General features: G+C 45.2%; 1 protein-coding gene across 3 annotated transcripts in view; it reads left to right on the forward strand.

Moving 5' to 3' along the window:
- Window positions 1-27779, forward strand: part of PAK2 (p21 (RAC1) activated kinase 2) — a 68607-nt gene that overhangs the window by 18253 nt on the left and 22575 nt on the right. For 2 of the 3 annotated variants that reach the window (XM_054984130.1, XM_054984131.1), the window contains exons 2-4: window positions 15238-15445; window positions 26277-26377; window positions 26748-26898. In XM_054984130.1, coding sequence (XP_054840105.1) covers window positions 15259-15445; window positions 26277-26377; window positions 26748-26898 — 439 coding nt within the window. In that variant the 5' untranslated portion in view covers window positions 15238-15258. Of the gene's footprint in view, window positions 1-15237; window positions 15446-15648; window positions 15706-26276; window positions 26378-26747; window positions 26899-27779 lie in introns of those variants that run through there. The other variant, XM_054984132.1, reaches the window with a different exon arrangement.

Raw genomic sequence — 27779 nt, forward strand, 5'->3', positions numbered from 1 at the left:
ACCATTTCAGTCCACTCTTTGGGGATGAGATTGATAGGATCCTGCGAGCAGTTAGGCCTACCACATGCTCCTTGGACCCGTGCCCTTTGTGGCTGGTGAAGGCCAGCGTAGATGGACTACGAGATGTCCTGGAGGCCATTGTCAACATGTCTCTGAGCTCCGGGATCTTCCCGGAAGCGTTGAAGGAAGCTGTGGTTAGGCCTCTCCTGAAAAAAACCATCTTTGGACCCTACTGCCTGGGTCAGTTACCGCCCAGTTTCGAACCTCCTGTTCCTGGGTAAGGTGATTGAGCAGGCAGTGGTAGAGCAGCTGCAGGTCTTCCTGAATGATTCCTCATCCCTAGATCCTTTCCAGTTGGGCTTCCGTCCGGGACATGGGACGGAGACGTTGCTGGTCGCCCTGATGGACGATCTCCGTAGACAGCTGGATCAAGGCGGGTCGGCGCTGCTGATATTGTTAGATCTATCAGCAGCATTCGACACGGTCGATCATGACCTGTTGGTCCACTGCCTTGTCAATGTGGGGATTCGAGGGACAGCTCTGCAGTGGTTTGTCTCTTTTCTCCGCGGTTGGGGACAGAGGGTGGCACTAGGGGAGAAGTTGTCATCCCGCCACCCGTTGGTGTGCGGTGTCCCTCAAGGGGCAATACTCTCCACCCTGCTATTTAATGTATATATGCGCCCCCTCGCCCAGCTGGTACGGAGTTTCGGACTTGGGTGCCATCAATACGCAGATGACACCCAATTGTATCTGATAATGGACGACCCTGGCTCTGCCCCAGATGTCCTGGAACGTGCCTTCAGAGCTGTGACTGCATGGTTGAAGCAGAGTCGGCTGAGATTGAATCCCTTGAAGATGGAGGTCCTGCATGTGGGTCTAGGGTCCATGGGTGCGGGACTCCGGCTCCCTGCTCTCGACGGAGCGCCACTTACGCCGGTGTCGAGAGTGAGGAGCCTGGGGGTGGTCCTGGATGCTTCCTTGTCTATGGAGGCACAGGTCGCAGCGGTTGTTAGATCCTCTTTCTTCTATCTAAGACAGGCTCGACAACTTGTCCCCTACCTATCAACCCATGACCTTACAACAGTGATCCAGGCAACGGTCACCTCCAGATTAGACTACTGCAACTCACTCTACGCGGGGCTTCCCTTGGGCTTGATCCGGAAACTGCAGCTGGTTCAGAATGCAGCTGCATGGGTGGTTGCCAGAGCACCAATCATGTGTAAAAAACAATGGCTTCTCCCGTAATATACCACCAGAACTACCAGAGAGAAAACTCTCGGGAGAAATCAACCACAACCTTGTAACTTATCACAATTATTTCAAAAGTGCAATGTGCTATAATCATACATCAAATTCATATCCAATAAATATATATCCATATACTATCATTCATATACATATACAAGAATAACCCAAACAAGATGGGCAATAAAGTCTTGTTTGGGTTATTCTTGTATATGTATATGAATGATAGTATATGGATATATATTTATTGGATATGAATTTGATGTATGATTATAGCACATTGCACTTTTGAAATAATTGTGATAAGTTACAAGGTTGTGGTTGATTTCTCCCGAGAGTTTTCTCTCTGGTAGTTCTGAGAGCACCAATCATGGCTCATATAACACCTATCCTCCGTCAGCTGCACTGGTTACCGGTTGAGTACCGGGTCCGGTTCAAGGTTTTGGTGTTGACCTATAAAGTCCTATGCGGACTGGGCCCAGCATACCTTCGGGACTGCCTCTCCCCATATGTTCCCCGGAGGTCGCTTCGATCAGCTACTAAGAACTTGCTGATGGTCCCTGGCCCCAGGGAGGTCCGCCTGGCCTCTACCAGAGCCAGGGCCTTCTCAGTTCTGGCTCCGACCTGGTGGAACTCTCTGTCTGAGGAAACTAGGGCCCAGCAGGATTTGTTATCTTTCCGCCGGGCCTGCAAGACGGAGATGTTCCACCAGGCATTTGGTGGGGGCTAGGCTGTCCTCTCGCCAGCCATACCACTGAAGACCTTCCACCACCCATGCAGGACAATGCTGTATTTTAATATTTTATATCAGCCAATTTTAATTGTTTTGATACGATGTTTTAATGTTTTTATAATGTTTTTACTTTTTTAAGCTGTTGTTAGACCGCCCTGAGCCCGTCTGATGGGGAGGGCGGTCTAGAAATGTGATTAAATAAATAAATAAATAAATAAATTGTTTGTGGCCAAAGGCCATTACAATCATACAGATATAACATATAAAACACTCTAGCATGTAAACATATGTACAAATATTAAAAAATTAAAATGATCTAGGCAGAAAATGCCAGTCAGATAAAACCATTGCTGTCTCTGGACACAACTCTAGCCTGGATTTTCTTGGCTGCTAAGGCGAACAGAGAGACTCTATAAGAGACAAATGCAATAGTGTCAGACAGGAGAAAAAACAACTTCTCAGAGTCTGAAGAGGAGTTTAAACCGATTAAAAACTCTTCTAGGAATTTATTCCTTGGCTCTGCATTAAGTGGGCAGGATAGTAGGTAATATGATAAATCCTCCACAACGTAAGCACCACAAATACAGTAGCAAAGGGCTTGAGGTGTTTTGGCATAGCGTCCAGCTAGCAATGCTGTGGGCATTGTTGTGAGGAAGGATATTGACAAAACAGGGCGCTCTAATATGGTCCTTCTTGAAAATTTTAAACCATGGGGAGAATTTAGAATAGGAGATCGCTTGCCTATCCGTTATGGCGTCACAGTGGAACACCCATTCTCGAATGTTAAAGCCAGCAACCGGGACACCCTGGGAGTCGTCACAGATGGAGTAACATCAAAGGATGTTGTTATAGCTGGCTAGCTGTACAGCCTCATTTTTATGTATAATTTCATAACATAACCTGTGCAATAGATTGGTATTGTCGTTACACTCCTTCCTCCAGAATCTAAGCAGGGTTAGATGTTGTGTTAATTTACCAGTGTGAGTTCTTGTGGCACAAAGGTAGAGCTTAGCAGGCAGAATTAGGTAATTTGATCTTTTTTCATATTGGGAATAGGCATAATGCTATTGTAAGATTAAAAAGAACGTGAGCATGTAGGGGAGGGGATGAGGCTTTGAAAATATGTCACTGTTAAATAGATCCTGATGGAAAGTAGTTCTCAATGAGGTAAAAGTACCTTGCTAAGAGAGTGGTCCTTTAGAATAAGGAGAAAAATAATAATGGTTTGCCTATTTATTTGTAACTGTAGTGGAAACTTTTTACCTTGCTGTTGATGTTTGAGAAGTTTGCCTATGCTATGTTTCCAGACAATGTTCTCGCTTTTGGCTGCTGTGAAGTGTGTGTATGTTGCGTCACTTCAGACCCACTGTTGGCCCTCTTAGGTATAGGTAATGCTTACCCCAGTTTGAAGCAGTCATATCAAAACATCAGTCATGCTATTGTATACAGGTTAAGTACTAATTATCTAGTGTCTGGAGCCATTGTAACTAGCTCATATTTATCTTTAGTGTTCTAAATATAGTACCTTTTCAAGAATAAGCAAGAAAATCTGTGGTAGAGATCTAAAGCTAATTTTTGTATTGATACAGGTTGCATTCAGACAATGGTTTAAAATCTTGGATTTAAATTGAAGTTCAGGATCCTGTTTTGTTTGAAATAAACCCTAATAATTCACCAAAGTGCCTGTATTCAGTTTTCATGTGAACTGGAGTTTGGTCAGACTGGGAAGATTCAGATCAAGCTCTGTGCATGAAGAGGGATATGCCCAACAAGGAGCTCACATAGGCACAGTAACAAGCTCTGTGTAATTGGAGCTTCATTTCATTTTTTCATGGCTTTTGACTGCAGCTGTAATGTACAAAGATGAATGACCGATTCTGAAGGGCATAAAATGGAAGTAGTTGTCAATCGGAAGATGTTAATTTATCAGTCAAGTGCATAAATTATTCACTCACTTTGTATTTGAAAGGTTGGAGCAGAGTTCTGTTAAAGTACTTGATCAAAAGGTGGTAGTGGAGGATTGTTTAAATTTCCCTTCTGTATTACAAGTAGTTGAGGTTTCTTAAAGTGCTTAGATAAAAGCCATGTCAAACCTTTTATTGGGACCAACCAAAACAATACAAAACAAAACATTGTGCAAGCTTTTGAGTCTCTAGAAACCTACTCATTTTAAGGGACGGAGGTTGTCAGGCCACGAGGCCTTGTCTTGTCAGCATCCTGTATAGACTGTTGAGCAGATATATAGGTTTATAATGGTTCTGGCACCAGGTTCCCTTCTGGGCTGAACAAAAAAATAGACCAGTAGCACCTTTAAGACTAACCAACTTTATTGTAGCATAAGCTTTTGAGAATCACAGTTCTCTTCATCAGATGCATCTGACGAAGAGAACTGTGATTCTTGAAAGCTTATGCTACAATAAAGTTGGTTAGTCTTAAAGGTGCTACTGGGCTCTTTTTGATTTTGCTACTACAGACTAACATGGCTAACTCCTCTGGACCAAAAAAATAGAAACATCTTTTTGAAAACTCAACAAGGAGCAGTTGATATAAAGGCTCTCTGGCACCAAACGCTCCCTTAAAAGGCCGAGTGCAGTGGAAAGTGTGGTAGTCCTTTTAATTATATTACTGGAGATTAATGGTAGCTGAAACGGGTAAAGAGAATCAAAGGGATCCAAACTGGATATTATCTTGTGTTAGGAGATGGGGGGAGCCCATAAGTTCAGCCATTTCCCAGTTGTTTTTCCTCCTCTAGCTGAAAAATGAGGTATTCTCCAAAATAGAAAGAAATTGCAGGTAGGAAGTGATAGTAGTAGATTGTGTATTTGGAAAGGTTATTTTACACTGTAGGTTTCTGTTAATGTCATAGTTGGTAGTTTGTATAACAAAAGAAATTCTGTCATGGAAGTTTGAGAGTTATCTGTGTCAGAAGTTCTTAGAGTTGACTCCTACATTAGTTTGACCAAGCTGCAGGCTAGAAGTGGCTGTTGTCTGTGTATTACTAAAACCCTTTGTATTAAGTCCTTTTACAGGCACCCAGGCTGATAATGTTTTAGAATATTAAAATGCAAATGATCTAATAGTTATTTTAGTTGGTTCAGAATCTGTGAAGCAGTATTATCCCAGCTGTAGCCCATGGTGAATACATTAGGATTTAGGAGATTTGGGCTTAATTCCAGTGTCTGTCTTTGCTTTCCGGTGTGTATTGGGCAGGTTGCCTTATGTATTTCTGAATGCTTTCCCATAAAAAAAGAGCCAGACTGTATGTTCTCTGCTGCAGAAACCCTGTTTATATTTGTATGACTAGAACCTAGTATTATAGGGTATCTTTTCATTAAAATTTTTAGTTTTTCTGTTCCAAGTTAGTCATAATACAGTGGACCTTGCAAAATGGACATGGTTCCCCTTATGTCCAAGGAATTTAACTCCTCAGTTTGCCCACCTATCCCCAATGTGAGTGAGGCCTTCTGTTCCTGTACTTACCAGGACAGCCCCCATACTCACCCCAGAACTACAGTAGTAGCTCCAAAATGCTCAATAGTGTGATTTAGCCCAAAGTGGAATGCATTTCTCCACAATAAACATGTTGTATTTACATTTATAGTTATGTATAGTTTAAGTATACATCTAGAAATGTAATCCGATGTAATTGTTATGTATATGATTCCAGAGAGATCCATCAACAAGGCATCAACAGTAACTCTTAAGGAAAACTACTCTGGCTTTTCTTTCAGCAGCAAAAACCATAGACAGCTGTAATCATTCTCTTAATATGGTCTTTTCAGTTTGTATTTGCCATAATACTGATGTTGAATGAATGGTAGTGGTAGCTTTTATTGCAAGCTCTCATTTACTTAAAACTGTGTGTTTCACTATTTCAGAAAGGGCATTATAATTTTGCATTGCTAATAAACTTTTCAAATAAGATGAAACACTCCAATTGGTTCATAGTCATGGTCTGAATTTTTGTCTGTTGCATTCTGTCAGCCATTCTATATGCACCTCCTGTTTGTATCCCTTTTTTCCTAGATAATGTGATCTTCTTTGAAGCATGTTAATATGGAATTAATTGAGGGGGGATTGAAGAAGAGTAATAGATTAAAGATGCTTGATTTAGACAATGTTTTCCCAAAACAATTAGCTCCAGAGGAGGAGGGGAGGGAGGAGGAAGCAGGCAAATTGACACGAAACTCTTGATTCCCTCTCCCCCTTGGTTAAGAGTTCAGTATCACTCTGTGGCCTTGCACTCTCCCCCTCCTTTCCTTGTTTGAAGCTAACTGGTGCAGTATTACATCTGCACCAGTATTAATACCTAACTACAGTTAGCTTTAATCAGTTTGTAGACTAGCATCAAAATCTACTTGCAAACTACAGTTCGAGGCTAATCATGATTAACATTTTTTTTTCAATTGTAACTTTTTATTCATAGTTAGGTTCAAACTGGAAGGGAGGTTTGCATGGGAGTGGGGAGGGGAGAGGTTATTGGTAAAATGAGAATCTTCTGTTGCTCACTGTCTCTAGGAGTAGAGGTGGGCACGAACTGGGAAAAACCCCATGCACTGCCAGCCTGTGGTCCGTCAATTTTCACGGACCACAAACTTTTCACAGACCAGCCTGGTTTGCGGACTGGTTCTTTGGTCCGTGGTCTGTCTCTTTTGGCAGCCCTGGCTGTGCCCCTTCACACCCAGAGAGCCCAATATACCAGCACCAGGATGTGTGGACTCGGAGCACGGACCAACAGACTGGCCCAAATGGACCAAAATTCGTGAAAAAGGTGAGTCCCATTAACTGTGTGTTTGCGAACCATGAACCGGGCCGGACCATGTCTAATTTAGGTCTGTTTTCCAGACCGTGCCCACCTCTATCTAGGAGGAAACAAGCCTAATCAGTTCTTCAAGCTGTTGTAATATGAACAGCACAGAAGTGAATTGTTAATAAAATACTGTCTTTATACAACTTTTGTTTTAAAAGCATCTTAAGAGGTTCAGTTGAGTGCTGCTATTGTCAGTTATTTTCATTTTTTAAATACATTCTTGATTCTATTTTTTCATATATGACCATTTTTGTCCTTTGCATTTCATATTCAGACCAGTTTTCTAGTTAGGTAATTTTGGAGCGATTCGGTTGTATATTTCTTTAAGTGTAGAGTCTGAATGCCTGAGAGTTAGCTATTGTCTGATGCAATAAAAATAATTTTCCATCTTGAAGTCACAGTTCTCCTTTAGTACAGGCAGGTGTCCTGAAATGGGGCATTTCTCCTACTCACTCCACAGTTAGGGCTATTCAAATGTTTTTGTAGTACTTCTGTATCTCTCTGCCCTGCCTCATTCCACATCAGATGAACTTCCATAGATCTCTGCAGAAAGGGGAGGGAGAGACATGCAATTCAAGCAAGGAGAAGAGAGAAGAATGACAGAATACTGGAACATTCCAAAAAGGCTTCAGGCATGGTGCCTGCCCACCCTGGTGCCTCTTCAGTGCAGACCACTAGGATGCCCCTGAGCACCCAGCTTCTGGAACAGCTGCTTCTAGAGCCAGATCCTCTGTGCCAGATCCTCATTTTGACAGGACAGTTGGTACTTCGACTGCCAAAACAGCTTGCCAAGATTCCCCTTCTCCTGCCCCTGGCCTCCGTTGGGGCAGGAGCCTTCTAAATTACTGCTGCTGTAGTAGCTTTCGATTCAGGCATGCCAAACTCATCTAATCAACTCCAGTAAGTCAGAGAAACTCTGAGAATATAGAGCCTCCTGCACATTGGTGGCAGCAAGATTTACCATGCAGTAAATAGCCAGCAATGAGCTCTGGGGAAGGTGAAGTTCTCCGATGGATCTGGCTCCCCTTATCCTGCTATCTGAGGATTTTTGATGAGGTGTCCCCACACCCACCTGGCTCACTAGCAAGGTTGTTAAGGATGTACAGGAGGAGCTTCAGAAAAATAGGGAAAAGCAAAAGTGCAGACATAGGAGTCACTTTCCCTTATCACTTCATAAGATTAAAAAGGAGCTTAAGGGGCAAATACAGGCATACCTTTGATAAAGTCAACTCCTATTCTCCAACACCCCAGCACACTTCCAGGGGCAGAAACTCCTGGAGCTCCTCCAGATGCAAAAATGTGTAATGCCCTCAGTGACGGACAGGTGGCTGTCCTGCCCCTGAAAGATAGAACAGCCACTCAGCTGTTTCATCCCTGAGCCTGTGGGAGTGCTACACCAGCATCTAATCACCTTTCAGAGGGAGGATGGAAGGTTGGGGTCTGCCTCAGTAAAAGAGCAGACAGTATCAAGCAAGGGTAGCTCTGCTTGGTAGTATGGCAGAGTGGTTTAACTCTAGGTTTGAGAGAGGACAGAGTTCTCAGTCAGGAGGCCTGTCTCTGTTGATGAGCAGACCTGGTACTATTTAGTCTGACTTTGGAAATTTAAATTTCCAAACAAGCCTAGTTCTCAAAATTATAGGAGTCTGTGTGGGTTCCCTCAGCTGGAAGAAAATGCCTGTCACATACCCCCCCCCCTCCATAGCCCATGTGCAGCTCCACACTGCCCCCTCTGATATTTGGAATCTCATCACTCTTGAGTCATGATCAAATTCTATGCATTCTGACAAGCAGGAAGGAGAATCGTTGGATGAGGAAGCCTCTCATATAGCACCAGCTTCCATGAAAACTTTTCCAACAAGAGGATTTCCCTCCCTTCTAGAGAAGGTTACTACAGGGCTAAAATTCTCTCTGAAATTTCCCTCAAACTTCACTGAACATCTCCAGTTATGGAGATCCAGCATCTTAAATGAACCTGCTGATACCCCATCTATTGTGCTAATTCATTTGAGGAAGTTGTGAGGGTGAGTGGGCTGTACCCAGAAAAGCAAGAACCTTCATCAGTTGTTACTAAAATCCTTATTGCCAAAAAGTCGCACTGATTCAGTTAGAGTGGTTCAGCTAAGAGAGACTAAAAACTTAATGAATAGATACAACAATGAAATAGAGTAAGAATAGATACAACAAAATAGAGTAAGACCAGGAACGAAGTGAACCACCATTGCTAACCGAAGCCATCTTGAACCTCTCCCCCAGTACCAAGACCCTGGCAAGAGCCTACACTCAGTGGCTTAAGAACCTTTACTCCCTCCCTTTTTCTACCATGAAGACTCTGCAAGTTCTCTTAGTGGATGCCTCGTAACTGCTCTTCTCTTGGGCGTGATGCTGTCCAAGGATGATGATGCTCTCAAGGACCCAGTGGATAGAAAGAATGAGCTCTCACTCAAGAAGGCTCACAAAGCCTCGTCACTGATTATCAGGGCCTGCTCATCTGCTGCAGTCTTTGCTAGAGTGACAGTTCTTTGGGTGGATGAGCTCCCACAGAACCCCAGGCAGACTGAGACAATTTCTGTTAAAACTCAACCTTCACAGCTGATACCACCTTGCATGCCATGAAATTCTCTGGAAGTTCCCTCATGGCCAAAATTGTGATTAGCTGCAATTTATGGCTAAAGCACTAGATAGTGGGAACAGCCCTTCCAAGGAGGAAATTTTTTCCAGAACGCATCACTAGATGAAGTCTTAGTCAAGACAAATGAGGAAGGGGTGGGGGGTGGGGAAACACCTAAAGAGTTTGCTGACTTCTCATCTTCCAAAAGAGAGGAAAATAAGTTGCCTATTACAATCAACACTTCCAGGGTTCCCGTTTGGCCTTTTGTTCTCTCCTCAGGTTTTCACAAAGTTGATGATCGCCCTGGTCAGTCATCTCAGGACAAAGAGAATTTGTATCCCTGCCTGGACACTCTCCTTATCAGGTCAGAGGGGCCAATGTGGTGTGTGTACCGCGTTGTACAAGACTGGAGATGCTAGTGATGCATGGCAACCCTGTCTTCAGTCTTCAGCACAGACAACAAAGGGGACTCTTTCATCACACTTTGTGAACCAATTCCTGTTGGGGTGCCTTCCTCCCACGCACATACTTTGGCACTGTTTTCCTTCTTGGGGAAAAAAGATGTAACTTTTGTACCACGGTTAACTCCAAACAGGAAGGTAATTTCTCATGTGAGAGGGGAGGAGAGAACTTATTGGTAAGATGAGGAACATCATATCTGCACTGGGCCCAATATGGGTGAAGTGAAAAAGACAGAGGATGAAGGTGGTAGACAGAATATGAACAAGTGCATTTATGTACATAAATGCTTTGTTTCAGTTGGTAATAAATATTAAAAGGTTAAGTCTTAAAGATCAAGGAAAAGGTAGGTTATGGAGGAGGGATTTGAAGGCAGTAGGCGGCATATAGTAAACGTCCTGGACATAATACTGCCTTTTCTGTGTCTGCTAAATAAAGTTTAATCATATTTGTATTTAAAAGTTGTTGACACATTTAGTCAGCATTATTTTAGGTGATATCCACTACATCAAAAATAACTTTGGCAAATTGCTCCCATGTGTTCTGTGATGGATTTACCAAGATTTGCTATTCAGTGGTGGTAATCTTTTCTTGGTTTGGATGGTAATCGTCCTGGCATAAGTGATTTGAGTACCATAACGTCAATCTTCTGAATTTTACCGAGTGAAATACTTTTGATATATTGGGAGACCTTCACTAATTGGTTTTGTTGTATAGCAGTCCGAAATGTGTGTACCAATACAGCAAAGCCTGTTTAGGACAGGCTTAAAAAGAATAGTAGATCTTATGCTGTGTGTATACCACTTCTGCCTTCCTACTGAAGTCTGCTGTGGTTCCTGAAATACAGTTCCTGTGGGTCAGTGGCTCTTCGGGAGAAGTGTGGGGTACAAATTGGGGGTCTGTAGTGGGAGAGGCGAATTTGTGGATATTGTGTGTGCACGCGTGCATGCTTGCGTGCAAAAGCTAAGGTTTGTAATCCAAACACCTAAATTCTAATTGCAGTATTAAGACTAACCCTACAGTTCTCTGAGGTCAGGGAAATGTTGTTCTGGTAAATTTCGTTTCTTTGACTAGCTTTTGTTTCTGCATATTTGTGTGGAATGTCAAACAATACTTACAGAGCAATGCTAGGCAGAGTTACTCCATTCTAAAGATTGCACTGTAAGTCAACCAGATCGTCTATTGCCACTGTATAGGAAAAAGGAGATATTTTGTATTTTTATGCATTATTAGTGCTGCTACATTTTGTGCTGAATTTTAAACTCAGTGTTTTGAAATGGCTTGCCGTAATTCACTTCCTGTTTTTAACTACATAAGAGGATTTCCTCTTACACCATGAGCAAGCTTAGTAAAGGACTTTTTCAGTAGTACTTCAATAAAGCAAGAGATCAGTTTTGTTAAAATTTGAGACACAGGCTAAAGGCCTCTTCAAGAGAACAAAGACAAAACACAGACAGCCTGACTGGCAATGTGTGACTGTATTTGAAATCTGGACCCGTGCAGATCAAAAACAAAAGCTCTTTTTTTGTTTTGCATCAAGGAAGGAAGCATCAAATTTTTAACTTGTATTAGAAGAAAACAAGAAGAGCCCTTCTGGATCAGACCAGTGGTCCATCTAGTCTAGCATTCTGTTTGACACAGCTACCAACCAGTTACCCTGGAGGACCAACACACAGGGCATAGAAGCCAAAGCCTTCTCCTTCCTTAAGAAGCAAGGACTTCTGTCTATGGAGTGTGAGTTTCCCACCTCTTTGTTTCCATAGAAACCCAAAATGCTCTCCATCATGTTCCTGATGGGGTCCCCTCTCCCTTGGGAACAGGATTTTGGGGGCTTTCAGGCAGCTATGGGAGGTAGAAAAATTGCACTCTGTGGACATGGAAAAATTCTGCTTATGGATAAACGTTTAGTCTGGATCCAAGCTTCAACATTTTCCTCTTTGCAGTTATTTGATCTTTTTAATTTCAAATTGGAAGCATTAGTTAAACCTTTTACTTAAAAAAATGATCATAGCACTCTGAGAGGCCCCTCTCTAAATGTATTGTAGGTGTGGTCAGTGCCGGATCGAGGGGGGGCAGGGGGTTAGTCTGCCCCCGGCGCCACCAGGGAGGGGGCGCCGGGAGCAGCTACCAGCTGCCAGAGCGTGCAGGTGGCAGCATTGGCAGCCTCACAGCCCCCCGTACTGCCTTTTGCCTGCCCCGCATGAGAGGGGGCAGCTGGCCGCGCCCTGTCCTGTGGGGCAGCCGCATGGCGTGGGTGGCCTCGCAGGCCCCTGCACTGCCTTTTGCCTGCCCTGCAGGACAGGGGGCGCACGGCAAGCCAGCCGCCCCATCCTGCAGGGCAGGCGAAAGGCAGTGCGGGGGGCTGCGAGGCCGCCCGCGCCATTCGCCTGCGGAGAAGCGAATGGCGCGGGGGGCTTCCCAGCCCCGCCCGCTGCCTCCGCCCCTGCATGATGACATCACCAAAATGACATCACGCCGCGCTGGGAGCGCGCGCACACTGCGCGCGCAAGGCTGGACTAGGGTTGCCTCAGGCACCAGCAACCCTAGATCCGGCCCTGGGTGTGGTGCATGCAAAACAGGAGATAAATAATAGAAGCAAGATTCCCATTATCTTCTCTTTTTCTTGCTAATAACATTCTAGAACAATGGGAATAGTCTGCTTTGATATGGTGCGCCTGTTTTCATTGAGAATTTTACAGCAAATTCTCAATGGAGTGTTTGTCCTTCACTATACTTACTTGCATTTTAAAACAAATGCAATGAAAATAGATGCTTGGGCTTTACATATAACATGTCCGTTGTATTTGGATATGTATATTCAAATATTAGGAAAATAAGAATCTTCTTTAAACAGGAGCATATTCTCTCATCAACTCTGTGAAAGTCAGTAGATTATTGTTCTTCTGTTTCCCAGGACTGAATGTTGTCTCAAATAATCCAAGATAATAGGTCTTTTTCGCCTTTTGTTGTATCACTACAGATTGGCTCACGATTTGTTGAACAGGCAGTACAAGATTTCAAGATGGTAACAGAAGTACCAGATAGGCCACTTCTACCCAGGTTAATCACAATCAGTCCTCCAGGAATTGCATAACAGCCTGTGAACATTACCTCTGAAGTTTTAGCTAGAAAAATCAGACTATATTGAAATTTCACTCTCTCCCTTTCACCTGTATGAATTCCCCACCCCTTCTCTGGTTAGTGTTAATTAGGGTACAGTATCACTTTGAGTCATGTAGCCAGTTCATGAATGCAGTGCCTAGTTTGGAGTTGCACATGCTATGGGGTCCCTCAGGGTTCCATCTTGTCCCTCATGTTGTTTAACATGTATATGAAACCTCTGGAAGAGATCACCAGGGGTTTTGGAATAAGGTGCCACCAATATACAGATGATGCCCAGCTATACTTCTCCTTAACTGCTGAGTCAGATGAGTCTGTGGAAATCTCAAACAGGGGCCTGGAGATGATAATAGGATGAATGAGTGCAAATAAACTGAAGCTCAGTCCTGACAAGAGAGAGGGGCTCCTGGTCAATGATAATGCTGCTCCTAGGCCTGAGGAGTCTGCCTTTCTTGTAGAGGTTGCACTCCTGAAGGAACAGGTCTGTAGATAGAGGATACTGCTGAATTGTGGCCTACAGTTGAATGCCCAGCTCTCACTTGTGGCACTTTTGCCTTTTATCAGCTGCAGCTGATATGCCACTTACAGCCATTCCTCGAAAAGTGCAATGACCACAGTAATCCATGCTCTGATTATGTCCAGGTTAGATTATTGTAATGTGTTTTACATATGGCTGCTTTTGAAAACAGTCTGGAAACTTTGGCTTGACCAAAATGCAGCAGCTGGACTATTATCAGAGGCAAGATGCAGGGATTGTATCATCGTAGTGCTGAAAGATCTGCACTGGCTGCCCGTTTGTTTCTGGTCAAAATCCAAAGTAATGGTTCTTACCTTAAAAGCCCTAAATTGCTTGAGACCAGGGTACTTGAAGAACTACTTTCTTCCATATTGTCCAGCCTGCCAGTTAAGAACTGTCTCACCGGCCCTGCTGTCTGTGATTGTGAGATGGTGAGCAGTCAACCACAGGGCTTTTTCAGTTGTGCCACCTCACTTGTGGAATGCCCTTACTCTTGAGGCTTGTCTGGCAACTGCAGTGACTTGTTAGATTAGTATATGTGTGACTCACTGTGACTTTTCGTATTAAGTCAGAAGTCCCCATCTTTTTGAGTGTATAGGCACCTTTGTGGTCAGAATTCCACAGTGTGATGGGCATAGCCACAAAATGGCTACTGTAGGAGGTGGAGCCAATCATGCAATGGCTGCCACAGCTTGGCTTCAGGCACACAGTGAAAATCCTTAAGCTATGGTGGCAGCTACTGCCAAAACAATTTTTAAAAAAATTTGCATAGTCAGTCAGAAGCCTTGCTGGGCAAAAGCCCTACCTGCCTCTGTCATTTTTTAAAACCCCTTGGTGGGCTCCAGGGAAAGTGTTGGTGGGCACCACGTTGGGGAACCCCTGGATTAGAAAAAGGGTACATTAATGAGCTGAAATGGGCAGTGTATTTGTTTGAAACAATGTTCAAAATGCTACAAGCAACTTTCAGCTGACGTGGATGTTACTGTCAAGGGTGTTTATAACTTTTTTTTAAAAAGTACATTAATGTTAATAATAATAACATTTATATGCCACCCTTCAGGACAACTTAATGCCCTCTCAGAGCAGTTTACGAAGTGGATGGGGCTGAGAGAGCTTCTAGAAGCTGTAACTGACCCAAGGTCACCCAGCTGGCTTCAAGTGGAGGAGTGGGGAATCAAATTCGGTTCTCCAGATTAGAGTCCTGCGCTTTTAACTACTATACCAAACTGGCTAACCCAGTGAAGTTGAATATTTTAAAAACAAAGGAGAGGAATAGCTTAAAAACTGAAGAATTTAACTGAATCACAATACTCCTGCTCTTGTGGGATGGATCAAGTTCTAGTCCATTGGTGACAAATGTTAGCATGGAAATAAAGACACTGAAGGATATCTCTCAGTCTCCAGTTCTATTTTCTTCATAGGACGCTTGCAAGGCTGCTGTCTTCTGTTTTGCAGTAACATGAGCAAAACTTTGTATGTCCATCCAATGATGTCTTGTAGAAGTATGAGAAGAGTGTATATATAGAATTGGGGAGAGAAACACATATCATTAAAGTCTGGTGCCTAAGCTCTTTGTCATTTGTCCTAACAGTGTCCTTGGGAATGTTTAAGTCCGTTTCCACTGTGGATGATATTAAAGGAGTATGAGAGGGGTTGAATGTGATGGGATAATCAATCAAGATGAAAGATGGTTTTATTATACAAATGTATTTGTACAGACTAAATGTGTTACTATTCAATTTCAGAGTGTTTAGCAATTGAGTATCATGTCTGACAACGGAGAACTTGAAGACAAGCCCCCAGCGCCACCTGTTCGGATGAGCAGTACTATTTTCAGTTCAGGAGGCAAAGACCCGTTGTGTGCTAATCATAGCTTGAAACCTCTGCCCTCTGTGCCAGAAGAGAAAAAACCCAGGAACAAGATCATCTCTATTTTCTCTGGCACTGAAAAAGGTGAGATGCTGTGTTTTGTAACTTCAAGACATGGTTCCCAGAAGAAGGAGTTGCTAATGATGTCTGTGTCTTTTATTGTATTGAAACCCAACGCTGAAGTCTGGGAAGATGACTTCCTATGTGACAAATACAGTGGTAGGCTGGCTGCTTCTCTTTTTGTGTGCTTTCCTCATAGCAGAGGATCAGAAATAGAAAGAGAGAAGTAACAGCTGGCTCCAATATGGTTCCCTCAGGTGGGCAAATACAGCTGAACTACTTAGGTATGTCTTTGCTGTTTGTTGGTCTGTCTCAGCAGTGGGAGAGGAATCAGGGGTGGGGGGTGGGGAGCTGGAACTATGGCCTCTTCTACATGGTGAACTTTACATCAGGCTTCCTGTGTATTCAATCCATGAAGATTGGATTCACTTTATTCATCAGTTTTGGCCCCATACTGCTTTGATTTTTTAAATTTTACTCTTAGAGGGAGTTGAACTGAAGTGGTGTCTATTTTGTATTTTTGCACTAAAAAAAGTCTCATTTCTGCTGTGGGTTTTGAGAACACCTCCGTTTTGTTAGCTAATCAGTTTCCTCAGTTGATCTGCTGAGGACTGGTCAGTTGATCTGAGAACTCTTCTGTTTTCTCAGTTGATTGGCTGAGGAAACGTATCAAGGTCCCCCCCCCATCTTTTTTAATGGTACCAAGTTGCAACCTTGCTATTTAAACTTTTTAAAAAAATGTCCAAAAACTAAGGCACCAACATTGCAACATTGCTATTTAATTTTTTTACCAAAAAAAATCAGGAAGAAAACTGGCATTGGTTACTGTTCAGCTAATCAGGATGCAGAGGAATAAAGGGGAGAGTGACCGGCAGGACAGGGACAGGCCACACTGAAGAAAGCATTCTCACTACAAAAAAGCCTTGGTTTGACTTTGCTGGGAAAAAACATTGGAGTACGTGCACAGGGAGAAAGGCTGCAGAAAAGCTGGGGAAAGATTGATTCTGTGGCAGATGCAGCCTTTCTCCAAGTAGAACACAAAAAAGTCTTTAGAAGCAGTTTGGAGACTGGATCAGAGTACTTTGACTGTGCATTAAGAACCAGTGAAAAAGACCTGTGTGGAAAAGACCAATCTCTGCTGAATATGCGTGGCTGGGTGAACAAAACAAACTAGTTCCTGCTTTACTACCTGTCCCTCTTTGAGGGAGAGGTCATCCAGATATTTGGGCTGAGTTGCCACCGATGTGCAGATAACACTCAGCTCTGTCTCATGCTTCCAGCAGATCCCAAGGAGGCTGTGGAAACTGTTCGCAAGTGTTTGGAGGCAGTTTTGGGATGGATAAGGACTAATAAGGGCTGAAATTAATCCCTGCAAAATGGAAGTTATACCAGTAGCGGGGAAGGCCTGACCTAGGAATGAAGATATCTCCTGTTCTGGATGGGGTTGCACTCCCCATTACAGAGTGGGTTTTTAGTTTTGGAGTGCTGCTGGATCTGGGCCCCCTGTTAGATAAACAGGTGGCAGCAGAGGCTAGGGGCATCTTTCTGCCCACGTTGGCTGGTGAACCAGCTGTGGCCCTTCCTGGGCAGAAAAGATTTTATCATTGTGGTGCATGCCCTGGTAACATCAAGATTGGATTACTGCAATGTGCTTTGAAAAATATATAATGTTTTAATGTATATAATGTTTTTAATGTATATAATGTTTTAATGTTTGCTGCCTTGACCCTGAATTGGGTAGAAAAGTGACATAAAAATATTTTTAAGTAAACGGAGTATCAGTCTAGTCACTTAGTGGGTATCCTTTCACACGGAGCCCTGTAACACAGGGCCAGACTACATGTCATGTTTTTGACGAATTTGGTCTGGGTTCTGCAGATCCAGTTGTTTTCCTGGTAGTCACACAGCATCTTCAGGAAAAGGCATTTTTAAAGTTCCCAGGAGCCTCATTGCGCTCAGGACAATGGCATGGAGCAGAGGGCCTCCTGCATCCCCCTCCCCCCTGCTATTTTTCCAAAACAGAAAGTCTGAAGGAATAAATTATTATATTGTAAACCACTTTGAGTTCCTTTAAACTGGAAAAGTGATTAATAAATGTTCTAAATAAGTAAACAAATAATTCATTGCTCCAAAGCAGATTTACAAGTTTTTGTATTACTAAATGTCTCTAAACTCACTTTTGGATAAAATTAGTTTAATTGTGTTACTACCCTGTGCAGTTTGAAGTGGTGGATGATTTGAGGGTTGGAGGCTATAAGGATTTGAAAAAATTAGCTTAAATGTTGTGGAGAAAATGACCCAAGAGAGAAAAAAATGCTTACCTCTGTATCTTCCGTTATAGTTATCATTATCATCTTTAGTTGTCCACCTAATTGTAAGCTTAGGCTTGAGCTGAAAAGTATATATTTCAAATATGCCTGCTTCCATAACATTATTTTTATATGAGGTGACTTGTAGAAGCCAGTTTAAAATGGTCACTTTTTGGTTTGAATTACAAATGTAGAGGAAGGTAGCCCTGCTCAATATCACCACACAATATGAACGTTAGGGGGAAAAATGCTGTACCTTTTTAAGGTAATGTCAAGGTTGAAGAAGAATGTATAATGGTTGTTGTGGGTTTTCCGGGCTGTATTGCCGTGGTCTTGGCATTGTAGTTCCTGACGTTTCGCCAGCAGCTGTGGCTGGCATCTTCAGAGGTGTAGCACCAAAAGACAGAGATCTCTGAGAGATCTCTGTCTTTTGGTGCTACACCTCTGAAGATGCCAGCCACAGCTGCTGGCGAAACGTCAGGAACTACAATGCCAAGACCACGGCAATACAGCCCGGAAAACCCACAACAACCATCGTTCTCCGGCCGTGAAAGCCTTCGACAACACAAAGAATGTATAAATTTGTAAAACAAGCCAACCTGGAATAAAAGTAAGTTCCTGAAAAACGTACGGTCTTTTGCTTGCTAGGAAGCCCACTAAGTCTAATATATCAAGATTTTATCATGTCTAGCATGCAACTCAGCAGAATTTAGTTCATTTTGCTTAAATGCTTGCATTTTCCTTAGCGTAATTTTCAAAATATTGCAGAGCAGTTTTTCCAAAACATTTTGTTTGGTGAATTAGTCAGTGTTCTTCGTGGATTTTTCAGTCCTTTTTGGAGCAGTACTGTTTTTTCTTTAATCTGTGACTTTATCTAAGATATTGATACTCTATCTAAGAAACAAAATGCAGCTCAGTCTACATTGTGTTCTGCCTTGCTCTGAAAACATGGGGGTGGTCATAAATATTTATTTAAAATAGAGGCATTAGAAGCATCAGCAAGAAATTACAGTTTAAACTGCAGTGCAAATCATGTATGACCTTTCACTAGCCTGCTTAATGAAGGTGCAAACAGCTGCTGCTAAAGCTGATGACTAACTGACCATATCTCTGGGCTAACATGAACCTGTGTTTGTTTTAAAATATTCTTGTATTTTATTGAGAAAAGAAGAATTTATTTGAACAGCTTGGTGCCCTTAAATTGTAACATAATTGATAAAAACATGAAGAATGAGATATTTTCTTAGAAATTGGAAGGAACAGTTAAAATTTAACCCAAAGTGCCACATACAGTATCTCAGCTCACTTTGGCAGCATCTCCCTCCCCGAGGCTGGGGTATCTCTGGAGTATCAATCATGAATTGTGCAGGGCTGCTACCACCAGAAAAAAATTCAGCCTCCCAATGTTGTGTGCACATACACACCCTCTGTGCACAAAGGCCTATTAATCCACCTCTTATTTTGAGGAAGTGTGCATGCTTCTGGTCTTTGGGGGGAAATGTCTGGTGGGGCTCTCATTGAACCTGGGTTATTCCCTGGTATCAAATGGTTTTATGAGTTCCCTTTAGCCAGACTCAACTAATAATTTAAGAATTTTTATCAGGATTTCAGGGATGTTTCCAGGGGTGCTCAAATAACATTCTGCATTAGCTTTATTTTTTAATGATTTTAAATATATATATATACTTTAGATAAAGGTCAACAAGGAAAAGTGTAATTTAGCCCCTTTAATGCCTTCTGTCTGTGGCTTCTGTAATCAATTATATGGCCTTAAACTATGATAGTCTTCAATAAGGCATAAAAAGACTTTTAAAATAGTGGATACAATTAAATGTTCAGGAATCACTGTATTTCTCATGGAGGTATTAATACTAAGGTGCTTCCATAGTACCTAGAGACCTGGAATTTGGTACACATGGAGCCTAAGACACACTAATTACTAGAAAACAACCCATGGGATGGAATCGAGGCCTGTGATAGTTCTGTTGCTCCATACCTTGCTTGAATTATCCTTAGACAAATTGAGAGTAGCAACCAAGAATTTGTATCTGTGCTTGTAGGATGTAAGTTGAATTTACCAGCTATATAAAGACTTCATTGACTTACTCATGAAGGGTATAAAAACTGCTTCATTAATTCTTTGTAAATTAGGTGAAATGTGATGTTGTACATGTTTGAGATATTCTATTGACTACTAGTAGAATGGGAAAAGAGAAAAAATAGCAGGCCCTCTAGGAATTCTGTATAACAAAATTAACCCTAAAAAAGAGAAATTGGAATTAAGTAGAAGATCAGTATTAAAGTATGGCCGGAATGGTTTTTTATCTCCTTCTTCAGGATCTGTGAGAGGAGATCTACTTGCCTTCTGTATTTTTACGTCAGAGTAAAGATTGCTGTGCAAACAGCTGGTTTCTCAGTTTGAACAAATGAGATGGACATTCAATAACAAACCATCATTTGATGAAGATATTAAAATGAGTTCTTGAGCTTGGGGAACTTCATAATGCACAAGTATTTATAATGGCTTTGTCTCTGTTGATCCATGTCGAGGTGAGGAGAATATGGATGTTTTTGTACAATGATAGATATACATGACAGGTATGCATGACAGTTGTTTTAGGGTCCTTCTTGGTTTTGTTATGTAGAGTAGTAGAATGGGATACTTGTGCAGCTAATGGTTCGGTATAAAGATAATTGCTTTAAGTACTGGTAGATAGCTTTACTCAGTTTAAAAGGGTTTATGTAACTCTTGATCGTCGTCGTCCTTCTGTGCAGCCCCACATTGGGACTGCGCAGGCGCAGGCCAGCCGCGGAGAAGATTCTTTTAGCTTCTAGAAATGTGACGGGGACGTTCGGGCCCACCGCGCATGCGCGCCGGTGTTCCCGCCAATTTTGAAGTACAAGTACCCGAACGTCCCCGGCATTCCCTCAGTTCCTTTTTCGCCGCCGTTCGAAAAGGTTCTTCAGCTGTCGCTTGTGTCTTCCGACTTTCTTCTAGCTGTGAGTTGCCGTTTCCTTCTGACTGGGAAACGCCTCCACTATGTCCCATTCCGCTTTATTTAAAAAATGCCAACAGTGTGGCACTAAAATGACCCACTCTGATGGTCATGACCTCTGCCTCATCTGTTTGGGCGAGGGGCACGTCGTGGAGCGCTGTAAGTTTTGCATGGCCTTCACTCCGAAAGCGCGGAACGACCGCAAGGCCAGGCTCCGGGCCTTTCTTTGGGACGCCAACCTTCTGCCGCCCAAAACCTCTGGGTCGTCCGGGAGCAAGCCCAGCTCTGTCGCCCCCTCGCCGGCTCCTCATCACTCGTCGGAACCGCTCGTCTCGGCTCCGACGGAGGCGTCCGCTCCGGACGGTTCTATCGCCTCCGGTTCCGTGAGTGCTCCGTCCAGTCGAAAGGCGAAGAAACGTGCTTCTTCGAAGCCTTCTTCGAAACCTGTGGCCACCGAGGCTTCTTCGGAGCCCCCGCCGAAGAAGGCAAAGGCCAAGTCAAAGGCCAAGCGCCGTGCTCTGTCGCCGGCCCCGGCCTCGTTGGCTGGTTCCTCTCCTGGACCGGCCCCTCCTCCTGAGGACGTCCGGAGTCTCCTCCATACCCCGTCGCCTCCTCACACACCTCCTCCGGTGATTCCCGACGACTGTGAGTCGATCCGTGGATTTTCGGACGCGTTCCAGGAGTTTGAGCGCTCTCTGCCGTGTGCTCCGGTTCCGGCGGAGGTCTCCATTCCATCGCAGCCAGTCTTCTCCGTTCCAGCGCCGTTTCACCGGTCCGTTCCGTTGCCTGCTGCTCTGCCTCCTTGGCAGCCTGTCCCGGGCCTAGGGAACGTGGCCTCCTGGCAGGATTTTGTGGCTTGGATTCAGCAGTCCGCTCCCTTTCTGCCTGGTCCTTCGGTGCCCCTGGCCACGGTTCCGGCGCCCTCCACTCTGCCTCCAGCTCCGCCTGCCACTCAGCCGCGTCGCCATCTTTCGGCACCCCAGCCTTCTACTTCGGTTCCGGCTGACCGCCCGTCGGTTCCGACACAGACCCCAGCAGCTTTCTCCGACTCCGAGGATGATGAGGGCTTGGCGTCTCCGCCTGAGTACTCGTCGGACACGGCCTCTGACCCTTCCCCTGATGATGCTGTGGGGGAGCTCCGCTCATCGTCCCCTAATGACGATTACAGGGTGTTTGCAGAGCAGATGGTCCGAATGGCCGCAGCACTGGAGCTCGACGTCGCCTCCACGACCTCCAAACCCAAGAGTAAGCTGTTGGAGCCGTTGTATTCGGGCTCTCCTGCCTCGGTGGCGTTTCCTCCTGTCGAGGATCTCGTCGACAATGCCCTGGCACTCTGGCAGACCCCTGCTTCTGTACCGCCTACGGCCAAGAAGGTTGAGAAATATTATTGCCTCAAACAGGAAGATTGCCCTTACCTCTTTGCCCATCCGAAGCCCTCTTCCATCGTGGCCGAGGAGGGTCAGGCTCGGTTCCGACGGGGCTCTTCTTCGGCTCCATCGGATCGGGAGGGGAGAAAGCTGGATGGAATTGGTCGGAAGGTGTATTCTTCGGCTTCCCTGGGGTTCCGGATCGCCCATTTCCAAGTAATAATGGGCTCTTACAATCTTTTCTTGTGGAAGCGTCTGTCGTCCTACCTCTCTGACCTCCCCGACGATCGCCGTCACTTGGTCAAGGCTCTCCAGGCTGAGGCTTTCCGTTTGTCGAAGCAACAGATGACGGCTGGCAAGGACGCTGCCGACTCCGCGGCGCGTGCGATGGCATCCTCAGTGCTCTTGCGTCGGCACGCCTGGCTTCGATCTACTGCCCTGCCCCCCGAGAAGAAGGCCAAGGTCGAGGATTTTCCGTTTGAAGGTCCTCAGCTCTTCTCAGAGAAAACGGATGAGTCCCTTTCTCTTATGAAGAAGAACCAGCAGACGGCCAAGTCGCTCGGGGTTGCGCCTTCGGTTCCGCAGACGGGTCCGAGATATCGGTACGGCAGGTTCCGGTCCTATCAGTCCCCCTACCAGCAGTTCCACCAGCGCCAAGGACGGTTCCCCTCCGGTCAATCCTATGGCCACCGTTCCTACTCTGGCCAGCAGCGCCACTCTTCGAGACGCTCCGGCCGGTCCAAGGGACGACAGCAGCCTCCTTCGCCCAAGCCCTCGACTTCAGCGCAGAAGCCCACGGTCTTCTGACTAGACCAGGACGCTTCCCAGTTGGTCTCCAAGGACGCTGTTAATGTCCTGTTCTTGGACAGGCTACGGCCTTTCTTGCCCCGTTGGCGACTCATTACTACGGATACCTGGGTCCTCTCTGTTGTGGCCCGTGGTTATAAGTTGTCGTTTACCACTGCACCCCCTCTTTCGCACCCACCCCGTTGTGCTTCTTGTTGTAATGTTGTGTTACAAAATAATGTTTTGGAGTTGGTTGCCAAAGGTGCTGTCCGGGTGGTCAATGTCTCTACTTCCCCTTGGGGGTTTTACTCAAGATACTTTCTTGTGGATAAGAAAGATGGGGGGTCTCGTCCCATTTTGGACCTTCGGGCCCTTAATACCTACTTGAAGGTGGAGAAGTTTAGGATGCTTACCCTGTCCCGGGTGTTGGAACTCTTAGAGTCAGGCGTCTGGATGGCCATTTTGGATCTCAAAGACGCCTACTTCCACATTTCCATCTTTGAGGGCCACAGGAAATATCTCCGTTTTACCTGTGGAGGTGCTGTCTATGAGTACACGGCCTTGCCCTTTGGCCTGGCCTCGGCGCCCAGGGTGTTCACTAAATGTATGGCCACCATGGTGGCACATCTACGGTCTAGTGGCTGTTTTGTTTATCCCTATTTGGATGATTGGCTCCTGGTGGGTCCCTCCTCTGACTCCCTCCGGGCCTCTATCGCCCTCACCTTGTCCGTCCTAGACGGTCTGGGGCTAGTGGTCAATTTGGGGAAGTCGGTCCTGTCCCCTGGTACGAGCATTAGATTCATTGGGGTCCACTTTGACTCTCTCCTGGGCCGGGCTTATCTACCCCCGGACCGCTTGAGCAGGCTGTCCTCCCTGGCCCGCCACTTCGTGCATAACCGGTTCCAAACTGCCCTCCTGATTCAAACGTTGTTAGGCCTTATGGCCTCCTCCACAGGGGTGGTGTGTTTTGCACGCCTGCGCATGAGGCCTCTACAAAATTGGTTTGTTCGGGTTTTCAACCCCCTCACTATGAGTCAACACCGTGGGTTTTCCGTCCCGAGGGTGATACAGCGGACATTGGTGTGGTGGACTGACCCTGAGAATTTGTCCAAGGGTTGTCCTTTTGGTCCCTTCCTGCCGGAGGTCACCGTCTTCACGGACGCTTCCAATCTAGGCTGGGGAGGGCGTTGTGGACACCTGTCTGCTCAAGGTGTTTGGTCCCCCCTTGAAATGAGCATGCACATTAACCTGTTAGAGCTTAGAGCGATCCGTTACTCCCTTGCTTCTTTTGCAGATGTCATTCGGAACAAGCGGGTGCAGGTCCTATCGGACAATACCACGGCCTGTTACTATCTCAACAAGCAGGGAGGAACGGTCTCGCTCAAGCTCTGCAAGGAGGCGACTACACTCTGGACTTGGGCCATTGCCAACAACGTCCTGCCCAGGGCCATTCATATTGCGGGGGAGAACAACACAGCAGCAGACACGCTGAGCAGGGTGTTTCTGCCCCAGCACGAGTGGTCCCTCAACACGGTTTATCTCCACAAGGTTTTCCGCACATGGGGCACGCCTTTGGTCGACCTCTTTGCCACAGCCCACAACAGACAAGCCCCGCTGTTTTGCTCCCGGGCCGGGATTGGCCATCGTTCACTGGGGGATGCCTTCCAGATACCCTGGTCTCCAGGGCTCTTTTACGCCTTCCCGCCCTTCCCGCTCCTTCACAAGGTCCTCTCCAGGATCAGGGCCTTCCGAACCCATTGTATCCTGATTGCCCCTCGGTGGCCTCGCCAGGATTGGTTCCCCCTTTTACTTTCCCTGTCACAGGGGCGGTGTCTCCCGCTGCCACACGCCCCAGACCTGCTACTCAGGGACGGAGTGTGGCATCACGATGTGGCAGTGCTAAATCTGACTGCCTGGCTCCTCTGCGCCCCAGACTAGGCCTCTCTACTAGGGTGCTTAATGTGATTCTGAATGCCCGAAAACCGTCTACCAGGTTGTCCTACCAGAGGAAGTGGTCACGTTTCTCTAGGTGGTTAGCCCCCAAAGGGGTTTCCCCTTTCACTTGCCCGCTGCCTGTCATTCTGGAGTACCTCCTGGACCTGTGCTCCCAGGGCCTGGCGTTCTCCAGTGTTAAGGTGCACATGGCTGCCTTCCATGAGCAGATTGATGGGAGGACTGTGTTTGCACATTGGCTGTCCAAACAGTTCCTGAAGGGCCTACTAAAGTCCTTTCCTCCTAGGGCCCATCCTATTCCTCAGTGGAGCCTGACCCTGGTGCTCTCCCGTCTGATGCTCTCCCCTTTTGAGCCCCTGTCTACCTGTCCCTTGCCTCTGCTCACACAGAAGGTGGCCTTTTTGGTTGCAGTCACTTCCTCCAGGCGGGTTGGGGAGTTGTCTGCTCTGAGGTGTGACCCCCCCTTCCTGCAATTTTTCCCCGGTACGGTCATGCTCCACACTAGTATGCAGTTCCTGCCCAAGGTGGTTTCAAAATTTCACCTGCGTCAAAAGGTGGTCCTTCCTTCCTTTTTTCCTACACCCTCTTCCCCAGAGGAACGTACTCTACACACATTGGATGTGAAACGTGCTTTATTGTTTTATTTACATCGCACCAAGTGTTTCAGGAAGTCTCCTGCCTTGTTTTTATGTTACTCTGGCCCTCGCAAGGGCTCGCCAGCTTCTGCCCAGTCCATTTCTCGCTGGATTGTGTCTGCAATTAAACTTTGTTATCAGCAAGCTGGAGTTGGGTGCCCGTTGTCGATTACTGCTCATTCTACTCGAGCACAAGCTGCCTCTGCTGCCTTCCTGCGAGGAGTGCCACTCCAAGACGTCTGCCAAGCTGCAACGTGGTCTACCGCTGACACTTTCATTAAACATTATTCCATAGACGTGAATGCACGCCGTGAATCCGCTGTTGGCACGGCTGTTCTGCACTCTCTGTTCTCATAGACACTCACACCCGCCCCCATTGGTGAGATGCTAGCTATTCTCCCAATGTGGGGCTGCACAGAAGGACGACGACGATAAACAGGGTTTCTCACCTGTAACTGTTGATCGTCGAGTCTCTTCTGTGCAGACACACATTCCCTCCCACCTGCCCCGCTGTGAGTGCTTGGTTTCTCCATTGTTTCTCAGGCGGCTCAGGTGAACTGAGGGAATGCCGGGGACGTTCGGGTACTTGTACTTCAAAATTGGCGGGAACACCGGCGCGCATGCGCGGTGGGCCCGAACGTCCCCGTCACATTTCTAGAAGCTAAAAGAATCTTCTCCGCGGCTGGCCTGCGCCTGCGCAGTCCCAATGTGTGTCTGCACAGAAGAGACTCGACGATCAACAGTTACAGGTGAGAAACCCTGTTTTTGTATGCTGAATAGTTTTGTAAAATATTTTGTTTTTTCTGTAGGGAGTAGGAAAAAGGAAAAAGAGAGGCCTGAAATTTCTCCCCCATCAGACTTTGAACATACCATTCATGTTGGCTTTGATGCTGTTACTGGAGAATTCACTGTAAGTATACCTCACTTGGCTCTGTTAAGAGTGCAGTTGGCATAATGCTGTAATGAAAAAGAATGTTTTCAAGTCCTTATTACAAGTGTTCATAGGTTTTTATTTTTTTCCACTGTAAAATTTATTGAACAAAGTTTTTTCCCTGTTACTCTTACAGGATATTTGTAGAATATTGAAAGCCCTGTAGTCAGTTGATTAAAGTTAAAATACATTGTGTAGTAAAATCTAAATGATCCTGGGTGGAGGTGGAGGATGTCCAGTACTACTCACTTCTTCAGGGTACCAGTAGAGTCAGCATCTTGAAAAAACTGATTAGTTTATGATCATAAATTCAGGTGTAAAGTATATCAATTTTGTCTTCTTCTCTCAGGGAATGCCAGAGCAGTGGGCTCGGCTGCTACAAACCTCAAATATCACCAAGCTAGAACAAAAGAAGAACCCTCAGGCTGTATTAGATGTGTTGAAGTTCTATGATTCTAAAGACACAGCAAAACAGAAGTATCTGAGCTTGTCTGCAACAGGTATGACTTGAGCAAATTCTGGATAAATTCATGGGGAAATCCAGGCTCCTGTTGATCAGTGGTAAAACACTAAATGAGACATGTAATGAAGTTCTACAAGGTCAGGTGTTTGTGGAAAACAGGAAAAATTGTAATAATGGCTATGATCCAGACATGAAAAAGAGCTGAAAGACTTGGCTCAGCATGTAATGATTACCCAGGTGAAAGCCAAGAAAGTATTAAGGGAATCTGTGGCTAAAATTAGTAGAGTTACTCTAGTCTTAACGCTGATCCAGAGGATGAGAAAGCTGGTTAGTCAGCTTGTGTTACCAGGAGCTAGTAATGCTGGAAGAAAAGCATAGGATAGCGTAATCATTGATTAATCTACCACATTTCTGTTTCGTGTTCTTAGTTATCCTCCCCTTTTTATATGCTTCTTGAACATTTAAATATCTCCATTCTCTTCCTCCTATCTGGCATCTGTTTTTCTCTATGCTCCTTCTCAGACTATTCACTCTATATACTCAAATCTTTTAGTTAAACCAAAGATAAAAACATACCAGTGGTTTATCTAGTCCAGCATCCTGTCTCACTTAGTGGCCAACCAGTTACTCTGGAGGACCAACAAAGGACCATAGGGTCTGAGGCATTCTCTTGATGTTGTCTCCTGGCACTGGTATTCACAGGTTTACTGTCTGTGATTGTGGAAGTTCCCTTTAGTCCTCATGGCTAATAGCCACCAATCCTCTATGAATCTGTCTAATCTCCTTTAAAACCATCTTCACCTGTGGTCTTCACTATATTTTCTAGCAGTGAGTTTCATATTTCAGTCACTTGTTCAGTAAGAAAGTATTTCCTTCTCCTGCGGTTGGAAAGTGGGTCAGTCTGACTGACGGGAAGTA

Source organism: Eublepharis macularius, chromosome 6, assembly GCF_028583425.1.
Source record: "Eublepharis macularius isolate TG4126 chromosome 6, MPM_Emac_v1.0, whole genome shotgun sequence".
Taxonomy (NCBI): Eukaryota; Metazoa; Chordata; class Lepidosauria; order Squamata; family Eublepharidae; genus Eublepharis; species Eublepharis macularius.